Source organism: Pseudophryne corroboree, chromosome 1 (genome assembly GCF_028390025.1).
Source record: "Pseudophryne corroboree isolate aPseCor3 chromosome 1, aPseCor3.hap2, whole genome shotgun sequence".
Classification (NCBI taxonomy): Eukaryota; Metazoa; Chordata; class Amphibia; order Anura; family Myobatrachidae; genus Pseudophryne; species Pseudophryne corroboree.
Genome location: NC_086444.1, coordinates 574,817,204 through 574,844,455, shown reverse-complemented (window position 1 = coordinate 574,844,455; position 27,252 = coordinate 574,817,204). Strand labels below are relative to the sequence as shown.

Sequence of the window (27,252 nt, the reverse complement as noted above, 5' to 3'; positions counted from 1 at the left end):
GGTGGAGGTACTAAGTGCTTAAAACTGCCACCACTTTTTGTGGAAATAAAAGTGACAGAGCTAAAAGTACCCCCTTGAAAAATGTAGTGCCCCTAAGAAAAAAAAAAGGTAACAGTTTGACCTTTTATAAATAAATATTGTTTTATGGAAAAAGATATGTAGCATGCACTGGCGCTCCGACTTACAGATGAATCCCTAAAATCAATTGGGAATGTATGAACCCACAGGATCAATGACACAAATAATTTAGTTCCATAAAAAAGTGTATTTATTAAAACAAATTAACTCACTGACATATAACATACATAAAGTGCAATTTTGGACCTGATAACAGTGACCGATTAAAGTGACCATGCAGTTGGTAAACAAGGATCTCTCACCATGTAGTAGGATTGTGGTGGGCTAGCTTATGAAAAAGCAGTATGGGTCCAAGGCTGAAATAGCCCAGCACCACCGCAATAGGCTTAATTCAGCGTGAAAGTCCTTCCACTTGCGTCACTGCTGGGATTTCTTACTCCTTTTGAGGAAAGTGACCCCCTCTGACCAAACTACGTGGTACTTCGTATTCCCACTAGTCCATCCCTATTACCCGAGAGGAACATGTAACCAGGGTTTTCATAGATGTGGGGCTTGTCTCATGTGTCGGACTACCACCAAAAAAGATCTCCCTCGTAAAGTTACAGAATTCATAGTGAATGGAAAAAAGTATAAAATTAGGGATTTCATCACCTGTCATTCAAGAGTGCGTCATTTCCGGTCACAGTTGGAACGCAAAACGCGGCACTTATGGGAAAACATGCTCGGCAACCATGGACCATCTACGAACAGGTGTAAGGAGTTGTAATCAGCTAAAGGGGTATAAATACACTCCCAGGGAAAGGATCCTCCATCCAATACTTGAAAAAGGTCATAGCTACATGACCGAAACGTGTTGTCTTTGGACGGAGTTCTTTTGGACGAGGAGCAGTGACGCAAGTGGAAGGACTTTCACGCTGAATTAAGCTTATTGCAGTGGTGCCGGGCTATTTCAGCCTTGGACCCATACTGATTTTTCATAAGCTAGCCCACCGCAATCCTACTACATGGTGAGAGATCCTTGTTTACCAACTGCATGGTCACTTTAATCGGTCACTGTTATCAGGTCCAAAATTGCACTTTATGTATGTTATATGTCAGTGAGTTCATTTGTTTTAATAAATACACTTTTTTATGGAACTAAATTATTTGTTTCATTGATCCTGTGGGTTCATACATTCCCAATTGATTTTAGGGATTCATCTGTAAGTCGGAGCGCCAATGCATGCTACATATCTTTTTTCATATTTGAATTTTAGGGAATTCATGTGTTTTTCCCTCTTTGTGTAGAAGCAAGGCTGCCTTGATTTATTTACTGCGCATTTACTGTTGTTGTACACCCCTCATTTCTATAAATAAATATTGTGCCATCTTAACATAAAAAATACAGTATTATCACCTCATTGATATATTAAAAAAAAAAATGCCAGCAACTTAATACTGACCTCTTCTCTCTGCTTCCAAGATCCTGTTGGCTGTGTCTTATCTTGGAGATAGGTATAGGAAGTTAGAAATGTAGCAGGGATGTCCCACAGGTCGGGTTTTCTAGCTGTACTGTTAAGCTGCTACATGGGTGCCACCATGTTGGATCTTGTCAGCTGACCATATCTCCTCCAGTCAGGGTGCTCCTTTACCTCGGCTGACTCTGACAGCCAGTGTGTGACCTGCAGCTCCCATTTAAACCCTCCCTGTTAACCAGTTCACTGTCAGATCAACAAGTCACATTGCTGAAATACTGGCTCCTGTTTAGCAGTTTGTGAGTTTCTCTGCCAATTGTGCTTTCCACCTCTGGAACTTCAGTTAATCTAACACCAGTGAGTTTCTGCCCTCTGCTTTCAAGTCCTACAGAGTTCTGTTTTGCAGCACTTGTAGTCTACTCTCTGGAATAGTGTTTCATTCATTTTCCCTCAGATTACATCGATCTCTGAGTGCAGTTAACCTCTAATATTCCTGCAAGCAAGTTATCTACTTCGTGTGCAAGTTCCAGGTTACTACTGATTGCTCATTCAACTGAACATTCTCATCTTGGTTCTGTGCTGCAAGGACAATGTTCTCCTGATATCTCCAGCATTCCCTGGCAGAGAGCAAATATTATAGTGCGTTCATTTCCTCAGCTTCCAACCACAGTATACTCACTATATACAAAGACACAGTCGTCTGTCCTGAGGATATTCTACATTTATTGGACCTATCCCAGCTCTCGGCATTACTGGGTCTAGTGCAGCAACCACTCAGGCAGATGTATTAACCTGGAGAAGGCATAAGGAAGTGATAAACCAGTGATAAATGCAAGGTGATAAACGCATCAGCCAATCAGTTCCAACATGTAATTTAACAGTTAGGAGCTGATTGGCTGGTGCGTTTATCACCTTGCACTTATCACTGGTTTATCACTTCCTTATGCCTTCTCCAGGTTAATACATCTGCCCCACTGATTGCAGTCTGGCCTCCTGTACTACCGATCCCAGTCCTGTGTTCAGTTCAGGTACCACTGGTTACAGGCAAGTGTTCAGTACCTGCAGTACCAGCTCGATGTTCAGACTCTATGCCACCAGTCCCAGTCTAGTGTTCACAGTCCCACCAGTCCCAGCCCAGTGTTCGGTCTCTGTGACACCAAAGGGGCAGATGTATTAACCTGGAGAAGGCATAAGGAAGTGATAAACCAGTGATAAATGCAAGGTGATAAATGCACCAGCCAATCAGCTCCAATATGTAAATTAAAAGTTAGGAGTTGATTGGCTGGTGCGTTTATCACCTTGCATTTATCACTGGTTTATCACTTCCTTATGCCTTCTCCAAGTTAATACATCTGCCCCAAAGTCTGGTGTTCAGTCCCACCGCTACCAGCCCAGTGTTTAGTATTTCTGATTCCAGTGTTAATAGTCCAGCCTGGAGTTTAGTACATCTGGTACCAGTCTGGTCATCTCATCACCGGTAGAAGACTGGCTTCCAGTATTATTGACACCCAGGCAGATTATTTGCCTAACTCATTACCCCAGAGTCTTCTCTAGCATGTAGCATTGTTTGTATAATTAGCAATTCTCATAACAGCTTCAGTAATATGCCCAGTGGTCCAAGTTCCTGTGCCCACAAACAAATGCTGATTCCAATGGGTCCTGACAGTACGGATCCAGAACAGAATTTGACTGCATAAGAGGTTTAATTGATTTTCAAAGGAGATGGGTTGACATGTGGTGATTGTCAGAGGTGCGAGGCAGAAGCAGAGAGGTGACAGAGGAAAATCAGTCTAGCCAACATTTCGGGGATGGATTTAAGTGGAGAGAGACATGAAAGGAGGCTAAACAGAAGGAGGTTTCATAATCCGAGGAAAGAGATTATGAGAGGCTAAATAGATATTAAACAGCACATTCCTACTCATACATTACTGAGTATTAAGCTCAACCATGATAACCTTCTTGAGTTTGCCATTCATCTCATCATATACATACTCTCCAATATGACCCATTCCATTAGGTACAAAATGCTCTATTCCTGGACTTCCTTTCCAGTGGTGGCTCCAGAGGTGGGGCTGCAGCATAGTCCAAAATTCAGATAGGGGAGCCACCACTGCCACCCCAAACTGCCAAACATTGCCTGCTGGGACTTATTGGCAGTTGGTGTGGCTCCCCTATTTGAATTTTGAACTGTGCTGCTGCCCAACCTCTGCAACTGCCACTGGCAAGGAAATCCAGGAACAGAGCATTTTGTACCTAATGGAATGGGTCATGTTGGAGAATATGCATATATGATAACATTTACACAGACTAGAATTCTACAGCGGCACTCCAAACTCTTTGCAGCCCGTCTTAATTACAAGGTTCACACAACCTCTCAAAAACCATTATATAAGACAAACTTAAATTAAAACATGGCGTTTGGAGTGTTCAAATCTGTAAATCAGGTTCTGTATATACAGTTCTGTATATATCCTCAATATAGTTCAAATTAGCTGATATGGTTAGATACTGTACAAAAATAGTGTCCAATTATATGAAAAAAAGAAACTCTTGTCTCTTAAAATCTTTTTCTCAAATATAAGGATCCCTCGTAGCTCTATATCCCTCTCTTTATAGCCCCCCTGGTGTTGCACTCACTTGATATGATATATACATACGTCCTTTATTTACAAACTGCACTTTTACAACTCTCCTAAGATCACTTCATGCTTCCCTATCAGTACATTGTGCCGCAATGTACTGATTGGAATGGGTCAGGTACTGCAGTAACCGACCCCTTCCTATCAGTACATTAATGCACAATGTGTCTGGTTCCTCCACACCCAACTGTCTCGATTTTCATGGGAAAGTCCCATTTTTTGGTACTGTCCCACCTGAGGGCCGCAGTGTCCCACGGTGGGGAAGGGGGGGGCAATTGGCAGGCTCCTGTCACTCAGGAGCAGTGGTGAATAGTCGCTGTGCGCATGTGCACACCGTCTATTCACAGGAGACAGAGGGAGAGAGGGCATGCCAGCAGCTCACAGAGCACTGGGCATGCCCCCTCTATGACGGAAATGGGGGGCATGGCTCACGATCGCGGCACTCCCACAACTCCATGCCCATTTTCACATAGGCGATGCCCCTTTTCCCGGTGCGGGCGCAGCTTAGCCGCGCAGTTGTCCCCGGCATCAATTCATAAATGTTGGGAGGTATGCAGACCTCCTGACATAACAGTTATTAAAACCAAATAACACCACTACATCATCTTGCTGGACTCATAACTGAAAGGGCCAAAAACTTTTTCACCTGTACACAGTGAGACACATATCCAATATAATTGTGAATAGTATCCTATTCACATATCCTGAGATGGCGAATCTGAACTCCATGGAGAAGCGGAAAGCAGAGCTTTCCATTTCTTTATGAATCGTACTCATCATACTAAGGTACAGTATGGTGCTGAGATTCAGGCATGCAGCGGGGGTGCCACTGGAGATGACAGGATCCCGCTCTGTGAATAGCCCAAAGCAGAAAAAAGCCCTGTCTTCTGCAAAACAGGGCTTTTCTCTGCTTTATGAATAGACCCCATAGTCTTATACAATAAACAAATAAAATAGCCCCAGCACATTCTCAATAGTGATATTGGTGTCCCTGGAGGAAAGTACCACAAGAATCTGTGCAGTAGTACACTTCTTTCAACCATCACCAAGGTGTGCCTCTCTCTGCCACACACCGCTTCTGTCACCCACTGGCGTGTGGCATATTATGAACTTCTGATTGGTTACAGGAGGCAGGAGGGGGGCCCATAGTATATTGTTGCACCTGGGCCTAACACTCACAAGTTCCGTCACTGGCTTAGATCCAAGTAGCCTGGGACAGTGACATGTCTACAGTACTTCTTCTCTTTCTGAAAAAATGGCTATACTGCCACTGAGAACCTAAAGACAATTGAAAGAATACAGAGGACGGAGTGGTTTTGTTAGAATATAACCATACGTGAAGCATGAAATGACCTTAGGATTGTAAAAGCACAATTTGGAAAAAAAGAACTTATAAAGAGAGGGATATAAAACTGCGAGGGATCCTTATATTTGAGAATAAGATATTAAGAGACATTATATAGTTTCTTTTTTCATATATTGGATATACTGAATATTATTCTTGTATTTTTTCATATTGGCTATTTTGAACTATTTTCTAAGCGCCATGTTTTCATTTGAGTTTGTCTTATATATGATAACATAAATTGTGAAAGAGCAAGGAGTAGCAACAGATGATGCCAGGAAAAGATACCATGCCAAGTAGTAACAGTTTTAAGCCAACACAACAATTAAAAATAGGAAAATTTGGTAAAACAGTGAAACTTAGAACCCAATTTGTGTTAAAAAGTGAACATTACTGCATCCATATCTATAACACTCCTTGTCACCGTTTGATAAATAGATTCTTAAAATTCCCAGCATCTTTCATATCCTGGCTTACTTTTTTAAAATTTTTGATCATTCTCATCAAATTATTCATTGTTATTTTGCTTTAAATTGTTACCAGTCTGTCTGGATGGCATTTGTTTCCTAACATAAGTATGGTAAACTGCTGCATCTAATTAAATCCGGCCGTAAGACTTCCATATGACTCTGCACAGGGACCCTTATTTAACATATTTTGCAGTGGCACTTGTACTATTATTATTATTATTATTATTATCATCATACATGTTCTATTAAAACCATCTCTGGATAATGTTAGCAACATAAAGCCAATAATATGCATTTTTTGTTGAACTATTGGAAGAAGGAAGGGTGAGAAACAAGCAGGAATGACTGAGGAGAGTCCTATAGGTTAGTTCTGGAGTGGTAGTGGAACACCATGAATAGCATTGGGTGTTGATAGGGGATCTTTTATAATTACGACAGGCAGTGCTATATAAGCATCCTTGTTCTTGCAGCAGTGACCTCTACATCAGGCATGTCAAACTGGTGGCCCTCCAGCTGTTGTGAAACTACAAGTCCCAGCATGCTTTGCCAGCTTACCTTCCACTGATTAGCTGGTAAAGCATGCTGGGACTTGTAGTTTCACAACAGCTGGATGACCATGAGTTTGACATGCCTGCTCTACATAAATAGGCCATCCGTTAATAATATTTATAAGGTGTAGTCAGTGTCGGACAGGGACATGAACGGCCCACCGGTGGAATGCTGTTTTATGGGCCCATTCTTATGGGTGTGGCCAGCCGGGCCCATAAAGGCTTGGCTAACCATTAGAGAATGCATGTCCTGGGCCCATTGATAAATATCTACAGTAAATAGTAAATACTGCTAGTGCATGTATGATAATGTACTAGATTAATAACAGCAATGCACTGTAGAAAATACACCATGGTTCTGTGCAGTATAATGTAACATGTATAACGTACCATATAATTAAAGTGCACAGTCTGGAACCTGGGTGAGCACCCAGACAGTGGGGCTCACTGGGGGTTTCCCCTGTGTCCCTGTGAGCCAGTCCAACCCTGGATGGGGATACGGTCGTTAGGTCAACACAAGTTAGGTCGACAGTCATTAGGTCGACCACTGAAGGTCAACATGTACTAGGTCGACAGGTCAAAAGGTCGACATAAGTTTTTCAAAACTTTTTAACATTTTTGATCTTTTTCATACTTTATGGACCACGTGGACTACGATTGGAACGGTAACCTGTGCCTAGCAAAGCGGTAACTGAGCGAGGCACCTTGCCCGAAGCATGGCGAGCGAAGCGAGCCATGCGAGGGGACATGGTGCACTAATTGAGGTTCCCCGTCACTTTACGAAGAAAACGACACCAAAAAAGTAAAAAAAACTCATGTCGACCTTTTCACATGTCGACCTAGTACATGTCGACATAATGCCCATGTCGACCTAGTGCATGTCGACCCAATGCCCATGTCGACCTTCAGTTGTCGACCTAATGATTGTCGAGTCGACCTAAGTTGTGTCGACCCAACGACTCATACCCCCTGGATGTAGTCATATTATATAGAAAGAAAACATAGAAATAGAAGTAACAACAGTTACTAGTGCTAAATGATAAAAATGTATTTCATTGAAAGTAGTTTCCAGTTTCCCACTGAATATATTCTGACAGTTTGGAAATAGATGGACCCAGGTATAACTATCAGAAAAAAATGCTGTATATTGTTTGATTAAGGCAATTGTAAACGGAAATTGCTCCCAATTCTTAAGCCTGTTTTTTCTTTTCTCATTTTTTTTACATGTCTTTTAAGGGGAGGAGGAAAATATGTTGAATATTTATTAGGACACACATGCTTACTCACCTTGAATAGGTGATCAGTTTCACCTAAATTTGATATAAAAATGAATATGTAAGCAGAGAACATTGGAGAAGATGTATGAAGTAGTGAAAACAGTGGAGAAGTGAGCCAGTGTAGACGTTGCCCATGGCAACCAATCAGCTGTTACCTATAGTTTTATAGATGCAGTTGATAAATGTTACCTCAAAGCTGATTGGTTGCCATGGGCAAGTTCTACACTGGCTCACTTCTCCACTCTTTCACTGCTTCTATTTTTTTTTCTTAGTCACTTATGAATTCTGCACATCTTTCAAGAATTGGAACACTGAAGTTTTCACCAATATATTTACATTAAGGGTCTGATTCAGAGTCATACACATCCGCAGCCACTTTCCCATCTGGCCACAGATGTCTGCTTACTACATTATGCTAATGCAATAATCCGCCTATGTATACTATAACTCCATGCCACTGCTTGTGGAAGCCTATCCGCCCACTGTTCACAGCCATCGCCATTAATATAGGGACCAGCCCCACCTTAGATGCAAAATACCCATCTGAAACAGACGTCACATCCCAGTCCGCACGCCAAAAATGGCCATTTCACAGATAGTGTGGTTGCATCAATCCATACACACTAGTGATCTCCATCTGTGTGCAGATACCTGGTCCAGAACAACTGTGGTATCTTCCTGTGACTCAGCCCCTGCGATGTTATCTATGCATGGTTGCTACTATACTTTTTCACTTATAATTGCTTAATCTAACATTTCACCAACATATACTGTATGGGTGTAGTATGGTATGCCGGCGGTCGGGCTCCCGGCGACCAGCATACCGGCGCGGGGAGCCCGACCGCCGGCATACCGACAGCGTGGTGAGCGCAAATGAACCCCTTGCGGGCTTGCTGCGCTCGCGCGCGCCGCGCTATTTTATTCTCCCTCCAGGGGGGTCGTGGACCCCCACGATGGAGAAAAAGTGTCGGTATGCCAGCTGTCGGTATTCCGGCGCCGGTATACTGTGCGCCGGTATCCCGGCAGTCGGCATACTGAAGACCACCCATACTGTATATTTGTTTGAAATTTTTTATTACTGTGTCCATTAGTGCTGGATTGTACCGGGATCGGTATGAAATACCTCCAATCAAAATCCCGACATTCGAAATCCCGACAGCAATTGACCGACGGTCAAAATCCCGACAAGGTCAAAATCCCGACATGGACAAAATACCGACATTTAAAATACCAACAAGGTCAAAATAACGACATGTAAAATGCTGACAGGTCAAAATACCGACATGCATTTTTCATTGTTTTTTGTGTGTATGTCGACATAGGTTGACATGGACACCATATAAGTGTACCGCTTCCCCTCGCATGGCTCGTTGCGCTCACCATGCTTCGGGCACAGTGCCTCGCTACGCTTGGCACACTATTATATTCCCCCTCCAGGTCCACTGGGATGGTAAAGTATGAACAAGTCAGTTTCAATTAAAAACTCATGAAAAACTCATGTCGGCATTTTGACCTGTCGGCATTTTACATGTCGGTATTTTGACCTTGTCGGTATTTTGTCAGTATTTTGTCCATGTCGGGATTTTGACCGTCGGTCAATTGCTGTCGGGATTTCGACCGTCGGGATTTTGATTGGAGGTAAATTGACTGCATCCCAATGTACCAAGTGTTTAAAAGAAGATTAGGTGTCAACTGCAAATAAGATATTACAAAATGTAAAGTTTCCCCAGTTAATTGATCATTTCACTTTTATACTTTTTAGGGACAGTACTTTTTCACATTAGCTATTTTATTTATTTCTTAGAATTTTTAGTGTTATATTTTTATGATTGGACAGAAACCCAGTCTGTAAGCACCAAGGCCCAGATTTATCAAGTATTGGAGAGTGATAATCTGCACGGTGATAAAGTACCAACCAATCAGCTCCTAGCTGTCATGTTTCAAACACAGCCAGTAACATGGCAGTTAGGAGCTGATTGGCTGGTACTTTATCACCATGCAATTTATCACTCTCCAAGGCTTGATAAATCTGACTTAAATATTATAGCCCAGCACTAAAGCTTGGCAAACACAATGCGACAGTACGACCCAGCGACGCGTTAGTGCAAGGTAACGGTACATCACATCTGCTATACACACTAAGCGATCCGCTGTATGGCAGTGCAATGTATAGTGACATGCTGCATGCAACAACACCAAGTTGGTTGTGGAATCATCCCATTGGATGTGCAGCATATGCAATGAGAAGATTCAGTGAACGACGGACATTAACAACGGAACGGGGATGCAGACTAAATTACTTGTACGATATTGTATATCGCGCCGATCCGCATAAAAACAATATCTTGTACGATATATATGATAATGTGTCGCCAACTTAAGGCCTCACATTTATACCATCTGCTTATCTATTGTGGTAATAATCATTTACATGAAATTATGTTAATTTTTAACATAATTTAAGGGTATTTTTAGAATATTAATATTATCTGTACAAATTCTGATAGTACCCATACCACATTGTAATCAATCATGTAAATCATTAATTAAAGCACAGACCCCTATTTATTTCTCATTTAAACACTTCAATCTTGAAGGTCATGGGTAATAACTTCTGTTCTCTCTCTCTTCTACCAAATGAAATGCCGAAGCTGAACTTTCCCCTCCTAACGTTTTAAAGCTTAGTCGACTTTTTTACTTGAACATTTTCATAGCCAGAGGACTGAGAAACAATTTATTTTACAAGACCTTTAAGGAACAATGTGGTGAAGCCAGCATATTGAAACCACATACAAAAGCTAAATGCATATGATTACCCCAATGTTCTATATTAAGTCTCACTCACACACCCAAGCACCTATGTACACCAAGGAACAACAGTTCAGAGATTGGATTTAGAAATATGCCCGATCATCAGAACCTGAAATAACCAATGCACACACTACCTTAAATTATATGCAAGCAATATAGTTTACTGTTCATTAAGAAACCTACATTTTACAAACAATTATTAGTTTAAAGTACATAGTCCATAATTATAGCGAGTGCATATTTTATTCTTAGGAAGGAAAGAGAAAAAAATAAAAATAAAATGTATGGCAGCTTCTAATACTGTCTTGCATTAGCACATTAATGGGGCATACTACCAGAAACAGTATTAATATATTGCATAATTGAAATATAACTGAACATTTCAATATCTTTCATCAGTGAAACATGACATATTTTCTTGTATGCATTGTTACAGTTCTCAGTACTTGCTATAGAGTACTTAATAGCATAGAAATTTACTCTTGCCATTGCAGTCTATGAAGAGGTTTAGTCAATCACTAACATCTCTCCACTCATAGCAAAATAAGATTTGGAGCATCAATATATAACAACAAATATAACAAAAGAAGTGCTTTCTTGAAGAAAAAAATTGCATTTTGTTTATATATGAAAAATGGTATCTTCTTAATGATAGTTCCCCTAGAATAAGAACCCTAGCCAGATGTTAACAGCAGCATTCCATTCAGTTATGTTAGTGAGGGTTATGCTATTTCTGAGCATACAAATAGCAGCACATATTTGCAGTGCTAAGCTGAAATATATTGATTTGCCAGAAAAGTATATGGGTACCTGTTTCACCACATGTAACATAATATTTTGCATCCTATATGACATATAAAAAGATACTGTTGTCGCAGCAACTTATTGGAGCCACAGACAATTAGCTTACAGTGTACGAGAGGAATAACTGTGTACACCTCAGCTTGCCTGCGCTGTTAGCCCTGCTCATTGTCTTCTAGTTGATCGACAACGTCCACTGCATACATATCAAGGCACTGTGTTCACAGATGAACCAATTGGCCAGAATAATCACTAAGGAAACAGGTGACCTATAATCCTAGACATGCTGGTCTGCAACAACAACCCCGTAGCAGAAGGCTGCCAGGTAGAAGTACCTGGACTTTTTTTTTTTTTTAAACAGAACCTGAATCTGTCATGCAGTGCAAAAACATTCTTGTTCAGTGTATAGGTGTACGCGTAGTTTTACACAACTGTCTCTTGGTCCCAGTTCACTTCCGTTGGTTTTATGTAACAGCAATACCTGTTATAAGGACTCTCCCCCCCTTGACAGCTGGCTGCTGCACCACTATCTCTAGGATCAAGGGTAACTCTCTCCTCTGTGGCAGTGTAGATTATTCTTTCTGGGGTATACTTTTTATCAAAAACAGAACAAATGTTTTCTACCCCTCCAGGTAATGTTTTTTGGGAATAGCATTTGTCCATGTACCTCACCATCTCATCACCATCCACTTTCACAGTGAGTGTCCTGGAATCCCCTATGGTGATGATTTTGTTGGGCTCACAGCCCTCACCCTTTTCTTCTGGTTCTGCCTTTTTGTCCAGCTCATTAGAACTTCCCTTCCCAGACTCCATGTCCGATGGGGTTTTCAGAAGCTCCACATTTTCTTTATCTCTGCCCTTTTTACAGCAGCAGGTGCAATATTTGTAAGGCCACTTAGTACAGCCATCTGTCCTCCTGGTCAAGGTAATAGCTGCCACTCCAGGCAGGAAAATAGCTGGACCTATGGCAAGAAGTGGAATAGATCCCAAAGTTTCCCCTTTGAAACCAGAAACTGTAAACATGAAGCCAAAAACAAGGAATATACTCATTAGAGCTACCACCAGTCCAGTACGTGGGTTGATATCATCTGGTCTCATCTCTCTACACCATTAGACTGTACTTTCTGAACATCAGGGCACCAGCAGCTCCGAGCTCCTCTGGGTTAGATAGCACCAAACCAACAAACCATTCAAGTAACAAAAACAAAACACCTTCTGTATCACAAAGTCAAACTGCTTCCTTAAACCCTCCACAGATAACTCCAGACTGTAGTCCCTTATCACTCTTGCATTCTCTGTTAAAACAATCCTAAAATGATTGCAGAAACTCCTGAATGAGATGGATTATTCACATGTGAAGACATTGCTCCCGGAGCTGACACAATCCTTACAGAAGAGTCCACTGGGAGTCTGATGCTTGTGTTTCAGATGCCAGAACAGTGAGATCCTGCATGTGCTCAAAGTGCCTGAATGGAAACTGAGACACTCATCTCTTAATGCAAGACTATGTGAAAAGAGGGAGGGGAGTGGAGGAATGGCAGAGGAGTGGACTTTAAATACTAGAAAGATAAAGCACTTAGGAACCTCCTGTTTTATTATTTTAAATAACAGATCAGCAATTTCATCTCTGTAAGGTCCCCAGTACAATAACTGTCCTTTAAATGAACCAAAAATATTTGAACTCACCACAATACTTGAAATACAATGCATCCATAACAAGATTCATTTAAATAATAGAAAAATGACACTACAAACAGTATACGCTTCAGTCCTTATCTGTTAAGTGTGCAGCTGCAGGGTTTCAGTCACAAGTGTATGAATTCATTGTCCGACTGCTCTAAAGACGTACAGTATAAAGCGTGAATGTAACTGGTTGGAACGTGAGAGACCCTGGATGAACTTGCATATCATTGATAGCCTATCACCTCTGTGGGCTTCAGCCTAAAAGATGATCCTTGTCCAGGTGTATGTGTCTCTCCTCCTTCTCAAAGGGATTTCCTGAAAGATGGACCCCTATCTAAGAAAAGAATTTCCAAGCCTTCCAACTATATGCTATTATAAAGACTCTGCACTGAATGCTATACATGTTGAAAAATGATGTCCTGTCCTCTAAAATATTCCAATGATATAATACATTCTAAAACTTCTTGAAGAACCAAAAATTAAGATTGGCGCTGTACAAAAGCTGTTATTAACATCACATAAGTGGTTTGCATGCTCACTGTATATACTATGCTGTGCAGTGATCCGCGTGGCAAGATGGCATATTTAGCAGAGTGGAATTTTTGTCTTCTAGATGATGAATAGATACGGTGGATAAAGGCATTCCTATGGTTTATGATGCAGTTATGTGACCATCTGGACACCTTAACCGTTAAACAAGTTTTTTGTGCGTGTGAAGTTTGAATGAGCAATTAAGATACAGAAATATTACAGGCTTACCTGTTTGGAAGGCATCAATGTGATAGTCGCCCTTTTGCGCCTTGGAGTTTTCAGTACTTTGTTCATAGCACAAGTACATAGTTACTGCATGCCGCAATCAGCAGTACATACCCATTCACAAATACATGAAATTGAATGTCTTATATCTTGCATTTATAAGCAGTACCTGCGTTACATATTGGAGCAAGGCAGGTAGAGTTAAGGACCCAAACACTTACGCGACATGTCCGTCTGACATGTCGCAGGCGATCACCCCGGCAGCCTCCCGGGGGGCAGGATCGCCCAAGATACATATATTGGGCGATCCTGGGCGATACCAGCCATGCCTGCAGGAACCAACATATCACGAGTGCAGCACTAACGATCTAGGGGAGCCAATCCGACCCTCACGGGAATGCGCAACGGATCGGAAACACCTCCAAAATGCCCGATTTCATCCGATATATCGGGCCGAATGCACGAAATCGGATTAAATCTGGCATCATCGTCCTAGTGTATGGGGCCCTTTAGAAGCCTTCTTAAATAAATGCACCGTACTGTATATTTGTGCTGTGACATAATGATATCAATGGTACCGACCAGCAATGTACAAGCATAATACAGTATATTACCTACTTAAGTTTTCTTATTTTATTTTATTTTTGGTACTCTTTTCCTTCTGAAATACAACCAGAATAGAAAGTGTTTATGCATGACCTATAGGAGCATGTATATGCATAATATTGTAGCTGAAAGGTGGAAAACGAATCATTTGGCTTTCTATTAAGTCAGTCTCCCCTGGTTAAATTATTACCATCACAATAGATCTGCATCTGATGCCATATTAACAAGCTTCATGCTTCCACAACGCCTGAGGCATCAATTGATGCAGATTACACATTTTAGGTTTGTTTTGGAGAAAACTGAAACATCATCACATATGTCCGCTCATATTTCTTTTGGTTACGTAACATTGCCCCCTTAATGCCACATACAGTACTTTTGCTGTATGATAAATATATCACAGCCTGCTATTCTTTTTTTTTAGTTTACTTAAGAACAGAAGAGACAGCAATCCGTTTATGTACAGCTAGATGATTGCACTTATCCTGCAGTATGCAGTTCCATGGAAAGAATTGCTCTTATGACAAGGTCTACCTTTCATATTGCTGACATACCCTTAAGGAGCCCATACACTATAAGATCCCACTGTTCAACTCAAGTGGCTACATCTATGTGCAAATTAACAAGTGAGGGCAAATGAAAAGATCTGCCTATTTTGTGCTTGGGCCGAACTGCAGGGCCCTATGGGTCAGTCCAATCACGGACATCATTTCATCTTATTTTCTGTCCTTAAATGACCTTGAACATGACATTATGTTGATAATGACCAGAATCATCCATCAGGTCTATACTATTTTCAGGCAAATACGTATTCTGAAGCAAATACACTGGAGAACAGAATTGCAGTATTAGATTTTTCAGCCCTTGAACACAGGAGCCTTCAAATGTTACATGTTGTTAATGAGATCACCTCCCACAAATCAGAATTATACACCAACAGTGTCCGGGTGACTGTAAGCAAACTGGGGCTTTATATGATTACAGAATATAAACAACATACTAACATCATACATGTTGGCATTGAAGTTAATTATCTTTGCTTTTCAATTTCCTCTTCACTACACTGTGTGGTTAATGAAATGTATAAAGAAATGAAATAACCTTCCTATATTTGATGGCTCTGCAATCATCACACCTATTTCTCTATCTGTATCTGCAGACACCGGCTAGGAAAGTAGCACACTGTCATTTGTAACTGAAAGCTGTGATTGGCCTCCTTCCAGCTTTTTACCAGCTGTTACTATAATCTGAATTATTTTCTTCTAGAACCTACAGAAAAAGATGCAAAGCAGCTATATATGTTACATGAGCAAAAAAAGTCCTCACACACCTTTAGAAGTTCATAAAAATGTGTTTTATATATTTGAAAGCCTTAAAATAGTACTTATGTAGACTCTGGGAATTTTATTTAAATTTGGTTGTTGCAAACAATGGTTGTTTTTTTAGGAAACTATACAGATTGAGCCTACATGACTATGAGCCTAATTCAGATCTGATCACAGCAGCAAAATTGTTCTCTAATGGGCAATACCATGGGGTTCATTCCGACCCGTTCGCACATGCTGGTTGTCGCAGCGGTGCGAACGGGTCGGGCCTGCGCGGCGGCTGCAATGCGCATCATTGCTCAGCGACGCCCGTCACCGGGCAATGACCAGAAGAATGAAGAAAGATTGACAGCAGGAAGGCGTTCCGGGGCGGCAACTCACCATTTTCTGGGAGTGGTGAGTCCAATGCAGGCGTGTCCAGGCATTTGGAGGGCGGATGTCTGATGTCAATTCCAGGACCTACATCGCTGGATCGATCGCAAAGGGTAAGTAACTATTACCCTGGTCTAGTTCTACACAAAACTTTTTTTTCATAGCAGGGCTGCACAAGCGTTCGCAGCCTTGCTATGCAAAAAAGCCCTCCCCCATAGGCGGCGTCGAGTTGATTACACAGGCAGCAAAAAGTTGCTACATGCGATCAACTCAGAATGACCCCCCATGTGCACTGCAGGGGGGGGGGGGCAGATGTAACATGTGCAGTGAGAGTTAGATTTGGGTGGGTTATATTGTTTCTGTGCAGGGTAAGTACTGGCTGCTTTATTTTTACACTGCAGTTTAGATTTCAGTTTGGACACACCCCACCCAAATCTAACTCTCTCTGCACATGTTACATCTGACCCACCTGCAGTGCACATGGTTTTGCCTATAGGGAACAATTTTGCTGCTGCAATCAGGTCTGAATTAGGCCCTATGTACAGTACATGATTTATGGGTCTAATTCGGAGATGTACATAAACTCCGATGGTGGGGTGGCTGCGCGTGAGTAGGACACGCTTTACTCATGTGCAGAATGGGTCCTGCATCCTCGAACGCAGAGTCCCCAGGTTGCAGATGGATTGACATGCTACTGGTGTTTTTCAGGACAGTGGTAGGTGGAGTTGGCCAACATTCCCGAAAACTGGGGTGAGGCCAGGTCTTCGGATGCAGATTTCCTGGCCCCAGCAGTGTGAACTGCATGGCCATCCTGTGTAACCTGAAGGTTACTCAGATGGTCGATGTTTAAACAAGTGATCCGACGCTGTATGCAGCTGCTGTATGAACTATGTCCATCTCTGAATCAGCCCTATGTATGTTCTTTCATTCCTGTCACAAGTGGCCATGTTACGAGGGAGGAGCTTCTCTCACTCAACTAACCGGAGTAGTATTTTGATTTTGTTTAGCTATTAGATCTTTGCAGTTGAATATAAACCAATACGATCTAACAAATATAGTTAGGGTCACCAAGAGCAAGTTTAGGCTCAAATGTGGAGTGTCAGGGATTCCCATGCCCCCAAGCAGCATTGGCAAAAAATTGTGCTGCTTGTGCAACCAACCATGTGCATCAATAGGATGCTATTTGTCTACACGTTCACTTCTCCTGCCGACAGTCCATCTCAGATAGGGGAGACGGAGCTGGAGTGCCGTCCACCATCATTATCACCCCCAGGCCTCCATGAAGGCAGGATTTCTTCCCTCTCAATCTAGTATGTACCTGTTTAGAACTGGATTTCCAGTAGTAATATTTATTACAATCGGACCTTGTTTTAATACTAGGACTTTTTTTTTTTACTAAATCTATCAATTTACAGCTATATTCAGTATAATTGTAACCCAGAAATTTCCATTGACAAGGTAGATAACATGTAAGAGGCATTGCAATACAGCCTTGTATGCTAGGAATCTAGAAACATAATGATATTGCATTTTACTACAGCAATTAGTTATTTTTAAAAGTCACTAATGTCTCTTCATTTATAGGTATGCCAACTATTATCTTAGGTCATAGCTCTATCTAAAATTAGCATAATAGAATCAATAGTACCTTCTTAATTTTCACATGACCTATATATGCATGAAAGCTTTTAATATACAGTATTTGATGTCCAACATCCACCTGGGTTTATTCAGTTTCTCGAAAACGATGTACCTGTACAATGTCCTTAACAATGTCCAGATTTAAGGTCAGTCAGTGTTTACCAGAGATGACAGAACAATAGAAATACACATTAGACTTGTGATGCACTGCTGCCTGTTCCATGCATCAGTTCTGTTTCTCACTACAACACGGCCAGGTGTCTGCAGGGCTGGATCCGTGTGGAAACATTTATCAATTCAAAGCGGATCCCACAGGGATATGAAATGTGTGCCATTTTTGGCCTCGCACCTGTGTTATGAATTTTTTCTTTCTCTGTTTCACAGAAGCAAATGACCTGTAAATACGTCAGTAGAATGTAGAGTAAAGCAAGTTGTGTTTATTTATTATCTACTGAATATTGTGTATTTTGTTAAAGATAAACACAGTTCTCAATATTTACTATAACTACTGTATATTTAACTTTTTTCTATAAAAATATATATTTCTATCTATCTATCTATCTATCTATCTATCTATCTATCTATCTATCTATCTATCTATCTATCTATCTATCTATCTATCTATCTACCTATCTATCTATCTATCTATCTATCTATCTATCTATCTATCTATCTATCTATCTATCTATCTATCTATCTATCTATCTATCTATCGTAGATACTGGATAGACACAGCACAAAATAAAAAAAAATGAAATGTGTTTAAAAAATGTACACATTAGGCAAGGCTCAAGATTTCAGTTAAAAAAGAAGCTGATTAAGGCAAAGAATACAAAAAGATAATATTTTAGATGCTGTAATCATGATTTAAATTTATTATTTTGGATCAAATTCTTCATTTCCTGAAATACATATTTGATATGCAGAAAGTTCGCTATACAAGTGTGGAGAGTTTATTTATATTAATTTAATTTAAATTTAGTTAATTTATAATTATTATTAATATTAATTTGAATTAATCACAATGTGGTGATAAGAAAAATTATGAAAATAGGACAATCTATATGTATATATATATATATATAAATGGATGTGTGTGTGTGTGTGTGTGTGTGTGTGTGTGTGTGTGTGTGTGTGTGTGTGTGTGTGTGTGTGTGTGTGTGTGTGTGTGTGTGTGTGTAAAGGGGGTGACATAAAAATTCATAGTTTTCGGGGTCGCAGAGATGAATAGTGATACTCCCGATGCCGTTTCAGTCCAAGTTCAGCCCCCATCAGCATCGGGGGTGAGAAGGGGTAGTGAACTTAAACTTGAAGATGGGTGCAATGACAATAGTCTTATTGCGTTAAGATCTCCACGGGCTGAGCTTGGCCTGTCATCCCAGAATATACAGCACTGAGCAGGGCAGCATCAGAGGCAGGATGGGGCAGAGAAGGAGGTGGATTATTCTCTTCAGCACCAGCATTTTTACAGCATCAATCGGGAGAAGCCCAGAGGTGCGGACTGACAAACATTGGCTTTATTCTTTATATTCCGTAGCGAAGCACGGGTATTCAGCTAGTAAGTTATAACATAAGAATATGAGCTATGGACACAGCGCCCTGAAATGGACGGAGCACGCCTGGATGTATACTGGGAGTATACAGCACAAAATATTTTTTAAAAAGCTGTATTTTATTTCGGGTGGACCGACAGAACACCCCTAGATGGACAGAGCAGCTGCAGTCCCTTGATGTATACTGGGATGACACAGCACAAAATATTTATTTAAATTAAAATATATATATTATTTTTTATATCACACACTGTGGTTACAGTGTCACTCAAATGATTAAAAAAAATGTATTATTATTTTTTATATTACACACCAGCGGTTACAGTGTCGCACAAATTAGTCAGAAATATATATATAATAATTACACACTGCAGTTGACTGCACCGACAGTGTCGCACAAATGAGTCAGAAATATGTAGAAGTATTTTTTATGTCACAGACCAGCGGTTACAGTGTCGCACAAATGAGTCAGAAATATTTATAATAATTACACGCTGCGGTTGACTTCACCGACAGCATCGCACAAATTAATCAAAAATATATATAATAATTACACACTGCGGTTGACTTCACTGACAGCGTCACACAATTGAGTCAGAAATATGTAGAAGTATTTTTATATCATACACCGGCGGTTACAGTGTCACACAAATAAATCAGAAATATATATATATATATATATATAATAACTACACACTGGGGTTGACTTCACCGACAGCGTCGCACAATACGTGTATGAGTAGAAAATAATATACTGCGGTCTGGCCGGCAGTGTCACAGTACTAATAAAAAAAAATTGTATAGTGTACTGGGGTACAGCACAAACAAAAAAAATAAAAATTATATATATATATATATATATATATATATATATTTTACACTGAGGCAGACCCCCCGGATGGATGGACAGACCACCCCTCTCAGATACAGCAGACAGAGCACCCCTTTTTCAGATACAGCAGGCATAGCACCCCTGGACTAATACGGCAGACTTAGCAGCACACCTAGACTGATAAGGCAGACAGGGCACCCCTGGACTGATATGGCAGACTTAGCAGCACCCCTGGACTAATATGGCAGACAGGGTTCCCCTGGACTGATACTGCAGACTTAGCAGCACCCCTGGACTGACACGGCAGATTTAGCAGCATCCCTGGACTGATACGGCAGACGGGGCACCCCTGGACTGATACGGCAGACAGGGCATACCTGTACTGATATGGCAGACTTAGCAGCATCCCTGGACTGATCAGGCAGACTTAGCAGCACCCCTGGACTGATATGGCAGACAGAGCACCCCTCGACCGATACAGCAGACTTAGCAGCACTCCTGGACTGTGTGACCCTGCTGGATGTCTGTGGCTGACAGCCGAAGACATGGGGGCTCAGGTGCCGCTGAGGCTACAGCTGGGTGGTGGGGTGGCTCCCATGGCTGTATAGGAGGAAAGGAATGACTTTGGGACTACCGCCAGGTGAATTGGCAGGGGCCCATAGGATCGTGGGGCCCTGCATGTGTTGTTTGACAGCTGGCGGCCCCCCAGGGATTATTTCTTAAAGATAAACTTCATTATGTGGTTCCAGAACACCGTTCCTGATGATGTCATTCTTCACATGAACTTCAGGAACGGTGTTCTGCAGCATTCCAGCAGAAATATAGACTGTATATATATACAGGTATATATACAGGTATATATATATCAATATAATATATATATATATACATATATATATATATATATATATATATATATATATATGGCTAAAGTTCAGACCATGGGACCCCTGGGCTATCAGTTTCACTATCCACATGGACATCTAATGGAAATAGTAACCGTAGGAAAGCAAAGTGGAGCAGAGCGAGTCACAGTGCCCAAAGTGTGGCGAGCGACCACTCGAGAGTACAGTTTTTAATGTTCTAAACAAGTTTAATAATGTTCTGAAGCAGTTCACTGTAGCTATAATAATCCAGGGGGTCTCATGTTCTAAACATACTGTATATATATATATATATATATATATATACAGTTCAAAAGACTGGCACTCCTTTGTTACATAAATACTTGCGTCCGGGTGTAGTATGGTATGCCGGCGGCCGGGCTCCCGGCGACCAGCATACCCGCCGGCATACCAACAGCGTGGCAAGCGCGAATGAGCCCCTTGCGGGCTTGCTGAGCTTGCCATGCTGCGGGCACGGTGGCGCGCTATGCGCACCACGCTATTTTATTCTCCCTCCAGGGGGGTCGTGGACCCTCACGAGGGAGAAAAAGTGTCGGTATGCCGGCTGTTGGGATTCCGGCGCCGGTATACTGTGCGCCAGGATCCCGACAGTCAGCATACTGAAGACCACCACTTGCGTCCCGGTGCCATATAATCCCACAAGGGATAAATTGTATATAGTTCGCAGTAGCGGCACTCAGCGACAACTTCCCCAAAGAATGAAAACACCATCACTCTGGATTATGTCAACGTTGCAGGATCATTTATTTAGACCCTTTCGTCAGGATACCTGGAGAAGTCTTCTCCAGGTATCCTGACGAAAGGGTTTAAATATATAATCAAACAGCATGGATAGGCGGCACTCATAAGGACTTGAAGTATAAGAAAGAAGACACACTGCGGCAGCACAAAGGGTAACTCAGAGGAAACTATTAAGGGGAAGATATTCATTGGGGGAATTCAAATGTTTGAAAAGTCGGGTCGGTGTCTGTTTTTTCCTGTCTATTAGAAAGGAAAAAACAAACACCCAACTGACTTTTCAAACAATTGAATCTCCTCCATTGAGTTGTAAAGCCCAGCTATAGGCGGAGGAGGAACATTCGGGACATGGTGGTTTGGACTGATATTTCATCCTTTAAAACTGGTACCACCCGGCACTTTCTCTCTAGGAAACCTGGGAATTACAGGTGCACGGGGTGCACTACTTGTGGGTACCTGGAACCTGGAAGTACCTTTGCCCATCCTCATTCCGGGAGAATTCTTAAAATTAATAAAGTCCTTACATGTAGCAGTAGGTTTGTAGTTTAAATGATCCGCTGTCCGTGTGGCTTGTTATATGTAGGCCAGACTGCACGTCAGTTCAAGGAAAGAATGGCTGCGCACCGTAGTGCGGTTCGTCAGGCTTTGGAAGTTAAGCCCTGTGACCAACCAGTGGCAAAGCATTTTAGGGACTGTAGGCACTCACTGGCAACTTTATGTTATAAGATGATCGATCAATTTGTGCTGAACGTTTATTATTAGTCTTTATGGCTGTATTCTAGCTCTTTATCATCTGGTATTAACAAATCCACTGGTATAGCTCTATGGTATGCTTCTCTCTATAATGGTATTTCTTGTGTGCGCACTGTTATGATTGGTTGCAGTGCCGTAACTAGACATTTTAGCGCTGTGTGCAAAAAATGGCATCGGCGCCTCCACCCCCTCCCCCCATAATGCAAAATAGGGGCAGTGCGCGCCATAGGTGCGCGCAAAAAATATAGGGGCATGGCTTCATACATTACGGCAAACAGAGTCCCCTTTTTTACACATTACGGTAGACAGCGTCCACTTTTTACACATAACGGCAGACAGAGACCACCTTTTACACTTTACGGCAGACAGCGTCCCCTTTTTACACATTACGGCAGACAGCGTCCACTTTTTACACATTACGGCAGATAGCGTCCCCCTTTTTACACATTACGGAAGACAGCGTCCCCTTTTTACACATTACGGCAGACAGAGTCCCCTTTTTTTACACATTACGGCAGACAGTGTCCCCTTTTTACACATTACGGCAGACAGCGTCCCCTTTTTTTACACATTACGGCAAACAGTGTCCCCTTTTTACACATTACGGCAGACAGCGTCCCCAGCGTCAAGTGAGGGTACCGGGCACAGTTATTTACATTGCTTTTCTGGAATTCCGGACTTCTACGCTCTCTCTCTCTATATATATACATTATATATATATATATATATATATATATATACTAGGTGCTTCATCGCGCCCTACGGGCGCTCTTCACACCGTCGAAAGGGGCTACGCCCCCTTTAACACCTGCACGCCTTGCTGCGGTTCAATATTTGTATGAGTATTACCTGCATTCCTAGGTTTGTAAGTGGTTAAATATTGCACGACGAAAGTGCTTCCAATGGTGAAGGGGGCGTAGCCCCTTGCGACGGCGTGAACAGTGCCTGCAGAGCACGATGTACAGAATGTAGCGGGTGCGGGGGGGACCGCGGATGAGGCAGGGAGTATGTAGATGCTGCGAGTGGACGGGGAGGTGGATACAGGTGTGGGGGGTGAGGGGGTGTGGGACCTATACCTATGTCATTTTATTTGTAACAATATATAGGACACGGATAAGGATGTATGTGATATAGACATACCCACATGAAGAGGTATATGGTGTCATTAGACACAGAGGGGAGTGCTGGTACAATGCGGAGCAGGGGCAGCTGTGTCCTCTCTCTACACCGTACCATCCTTCAGGTGTAGCAACACGGACATGTTGCGCACGCAAGGTCTCACTCTCCACGCGGCCGCAGGTGCACCAGTCCCCTCTGCATGTGCTATGTGCGCCCCCCCCTGAGGTGCAGTAGGAGGAGGGGGCGATGGCTGGAGCTGGTACCAAGGCCAATGGGCATGGACAGTGCGGTCATGTGCTCGGTGCTGGGCTTGCGCCCTGCGCTTGCTGTGTGAGGGATAGGGAGGAGGCGGCAGAGCGGAGCATCACCGATATACCGGTAACTATAAGGGGCACCGCAGGGGGTTATGGCTCCTGTACTCCTGGTGAGGGTTTGTCAGGGAGGTATCAAGGAGCCAGTGGTATGGACCGTGTATGGGATACAGGGCGGTAGGGAGGGGATACAGAGACGCGGGGTGGTAGGGAGGGGATACAGAAACGCAGGGCGGTAGGGAGGGGAAACAGAGACGCGGGCGGTAGGGAGGTGATACAGAGACGCAGAGCGGTAGGGAGGGGATACAGAGACGCAGAGCGGTAGGGAGGGGATACAGAGACACAGGGCGGTAGGGTGGGGAAAGAGAGACGCAGAGCGGTAGGGAGGGGATACAGAGACACAGGGCGGTAGGGAGGGGATACAGAGACGCAGAGCGGTAGGGAGGGGATACAGAGACGCAGGGCGGTAGGGAGGGGATACAGAGACGCAGAGCGGTAGGGAGGGGATACAGAGACACAGGGCGGTAGGGAGGGCACACAGACGCAGGGCGGTAGGGAGGGGATAGAGAGAGGCAGGGCGGCAGGGAGGGGATAGAGAGACGCAGGACGGCAGGGAGGGGATAGAGAGACGCAGGACGGTAGGGAGGGGATAGAGAGACGCAGGGCGGTAGGGAGGGGATAGAGAGAAGCGGGGTGGTAGGGTGTGGATACAGAGGCGTAGGGAGGAGGGGATACAGAGACGTGGGACGATAGGGAGGGGATAGAGAGACGCAGGGCGGTAGGGAGGGGATAGAGAGACGCGGGGCGGTAGGGAGGGGATACAGAGATGCAGGGTGTTAGGGAGGGGATACAGAGACGCGGGGCAGCAGGTAGAGGATACAGAGAGGCGGGGCGGCTGGGAGGGGATAGAGACGCAGGGTGGCAGGGAGGGGATAGAGAGAGACGTGGGCGAAACGGAGGGGATACAGAGATGCAGGGTGTTGGGGAGGGGATACAGAGACGCGGGGCAGCAGGTAGAGGATACAGAGAGGCGGGGCGGCTGGGAGGGGATAGAGAGACGCGGGGCGGTAGGGAGGGGATAGAGAGACGCAGGGCGGTAGGGAGGGGATAGAGAGTCGCAGGGGGGTAGGGAGGGGATAGAGAGACGCAGGGTGGCAGGGAGGGGATAGAGAGACGTGGGCGGTAGGGAGGGGATAGAGAGATGCGGGCGGTAGGGAGGGGATAGAGAGACGCAGGGCGGTAGGGAGGGGATAGAGAGACGCAGGGCGGTAGGGAGGGGATAGAGAGACGCGGGGCCGTAGGGAGGGGATAGAGAGACGCAGGGTGGCAGGGAGGGGATAGAGAGACGTGGGCGGTAGGGAGGGGATAGAGAGACGCGGGCCGGTAGGGAGGGGTTAGAGAGACGCGGGGTGGTAGGGTGGGGATACAGAGGCGTAGGGAGGAGGGGATACAGACAGATGCGGGCGGTAGGGAGGAGATACAGAGACGCGGGCGGTAGGGAGGGGATAGAGAGACGTGGGGCGGTAGGGAGGGGATACAGAGATGCAGGGTGTTAGGGAGGGGATACAGAGACGCGGGGCAGCAGGTAGATACAGAGAGGCGGGGCGGCTGGGAGGGGATAGAGAGACGCGGGGCGGTAGGGAGGGGATACAGAGAGGCGGGGCGGCTGGGAGGGGATAGAGAGTCGCCGGGCGGTAGGGAGGGGATATAGAGACACGGGGCGGTAGGGAGGGGATAGAAAGACGCGGAGCGGTAGGGAGGGGATAGAAAGACGCGGGGCGGTAGGGAGGGAATAGAGAGATGTGGGGCGGTAGGGAGGGGATAGAGAGACGTGGGTCGGCATGGAGGGTCCCCAGTGAGGAAGCTGATGAAGAGAGGGGGAAAGTAGTGGAGGGGGAGGGCAGCAGAAGAGGAGACTTGTGTAAAGTGGGGACCACACATAGAATCAGTGGTTAGGATGGCCGGAGGGACTCACCGTCGGGGCTGTGGGCGGCTGCTGCAGGCTGGTAAACAGTAGTGTCCAGAGGCGTCACCGGGTCAGTATTACTGTTACACACATCTCTCACACCCCCCCGCGGCCGAAAAGGGGGCGTGGCCTGTTGTAAAAGGGGCGTGGCCTCCGGGTATGTTTTCTCTCGCTCCGGGGGTGTTTCCAGCTTGCCTGTAGATGCTGGCAGCCCCCGGAGACTGGAGTGTGTGTGTCGGCACTTCTCTGTGACAGGATGCGAGTGCTGCAGGAGATGACGTCTGGATGTGTGCGGAGGAGGCGGCGGGTCTGTGTACGCGGGGCAGGGAGGGCTATGAAAGCCTTCTTCTGCGCCACCCGTCCCTCCTAATGTCTATGTCGGGGGCGGCATCAGCCGTTGTTGTTGGCCCGGCGCCGCGGCCGGGGAGTCAGAGCTGCTGATGAGTGGGGGGAGGGGAGAGAGAGAGATGGACAGGCAGCAGGAGCAGAGACTTGCTGACTCCGCCCACCGCTGTGACTCCACCCAGCGTTACGGCCAGGCACAGAGTCACAGATGTAGCCAAATATATAGGAGATATATATACACACACACACACACACACACACACACATAAATATGTAATATATTATATGTATATATATAACACAGCAGAGGAAGGGATTCATTCTCTATACAGCAGTCAGGGTCCGGGGCAGCCAGTGAAAATATAGGGGTGTGGCTTCATAGGGAAGGGGTGTGGCCACACAATAATACCAATTCAGATTACGGTGCACAGTAGTCTCCATTATTCAAATTACGCCACACAGTAGTGCCACTACACCAGGTAGAGACCCTTTTACACATTACGACAGAGTCCACCTTTTACACATTACAGCAGACAGTGTCCACTTTTTACACATTACGGCAGACAGAGTCCACTTTTTACACATTATGGTAGTCAGTGTCTCCTTTTTACACATTACGGCAGACAGCGTCCCCCTTTTTACACATTACGGCAGACAGCGTCCCCCTCTTTACACATTACGGCAGACAGAGTCCACTTTTTACACATTACGGCAGACAGCGTCCCCTTTTTACACATTACGGCAGACAGCGTCCCCTTTTTACACATTACTGCAGACAGCGTCCCCTTTTTACACATTACGGCAGACAGCGTCCACTTTTTACACATTACGGCAGGCAGAGTCCCCTTTTTTTACACATTACGGCAGACAGAGTCCCCTTTTTACACATTATGGCAGACAGCGTCCCCAGCGTCAAGTGAGGGT

The 27,252-nt window shown here is 43.9% G+C and overlaps 1 protein-coding gene across 1 annotated transcript; it reads right to left on the bottom strand.

Moving 5' to 3' along the window:
* Positions 1-10,890: 10,890 nt before the first annotated feature.
* TMEM215 (transmembrane protein 215) lies at positions 10,891-12,859 on the bottom strand. The gene has a single exon (XM_063920694.1). It carries the CDS (start codon positions 12,519-12,521, stop codon positions 11,847-11,849), a length of 675 nt encoding a protein of 224 aa, XP_063776764.1. The 5' UTR covers positions 12,522-12,859; the 3' UTR covers positions 10,891-11,846.
* Between the last annotated feature and the right edge of the window lie 14,393 nt (positions 12,860-27,252).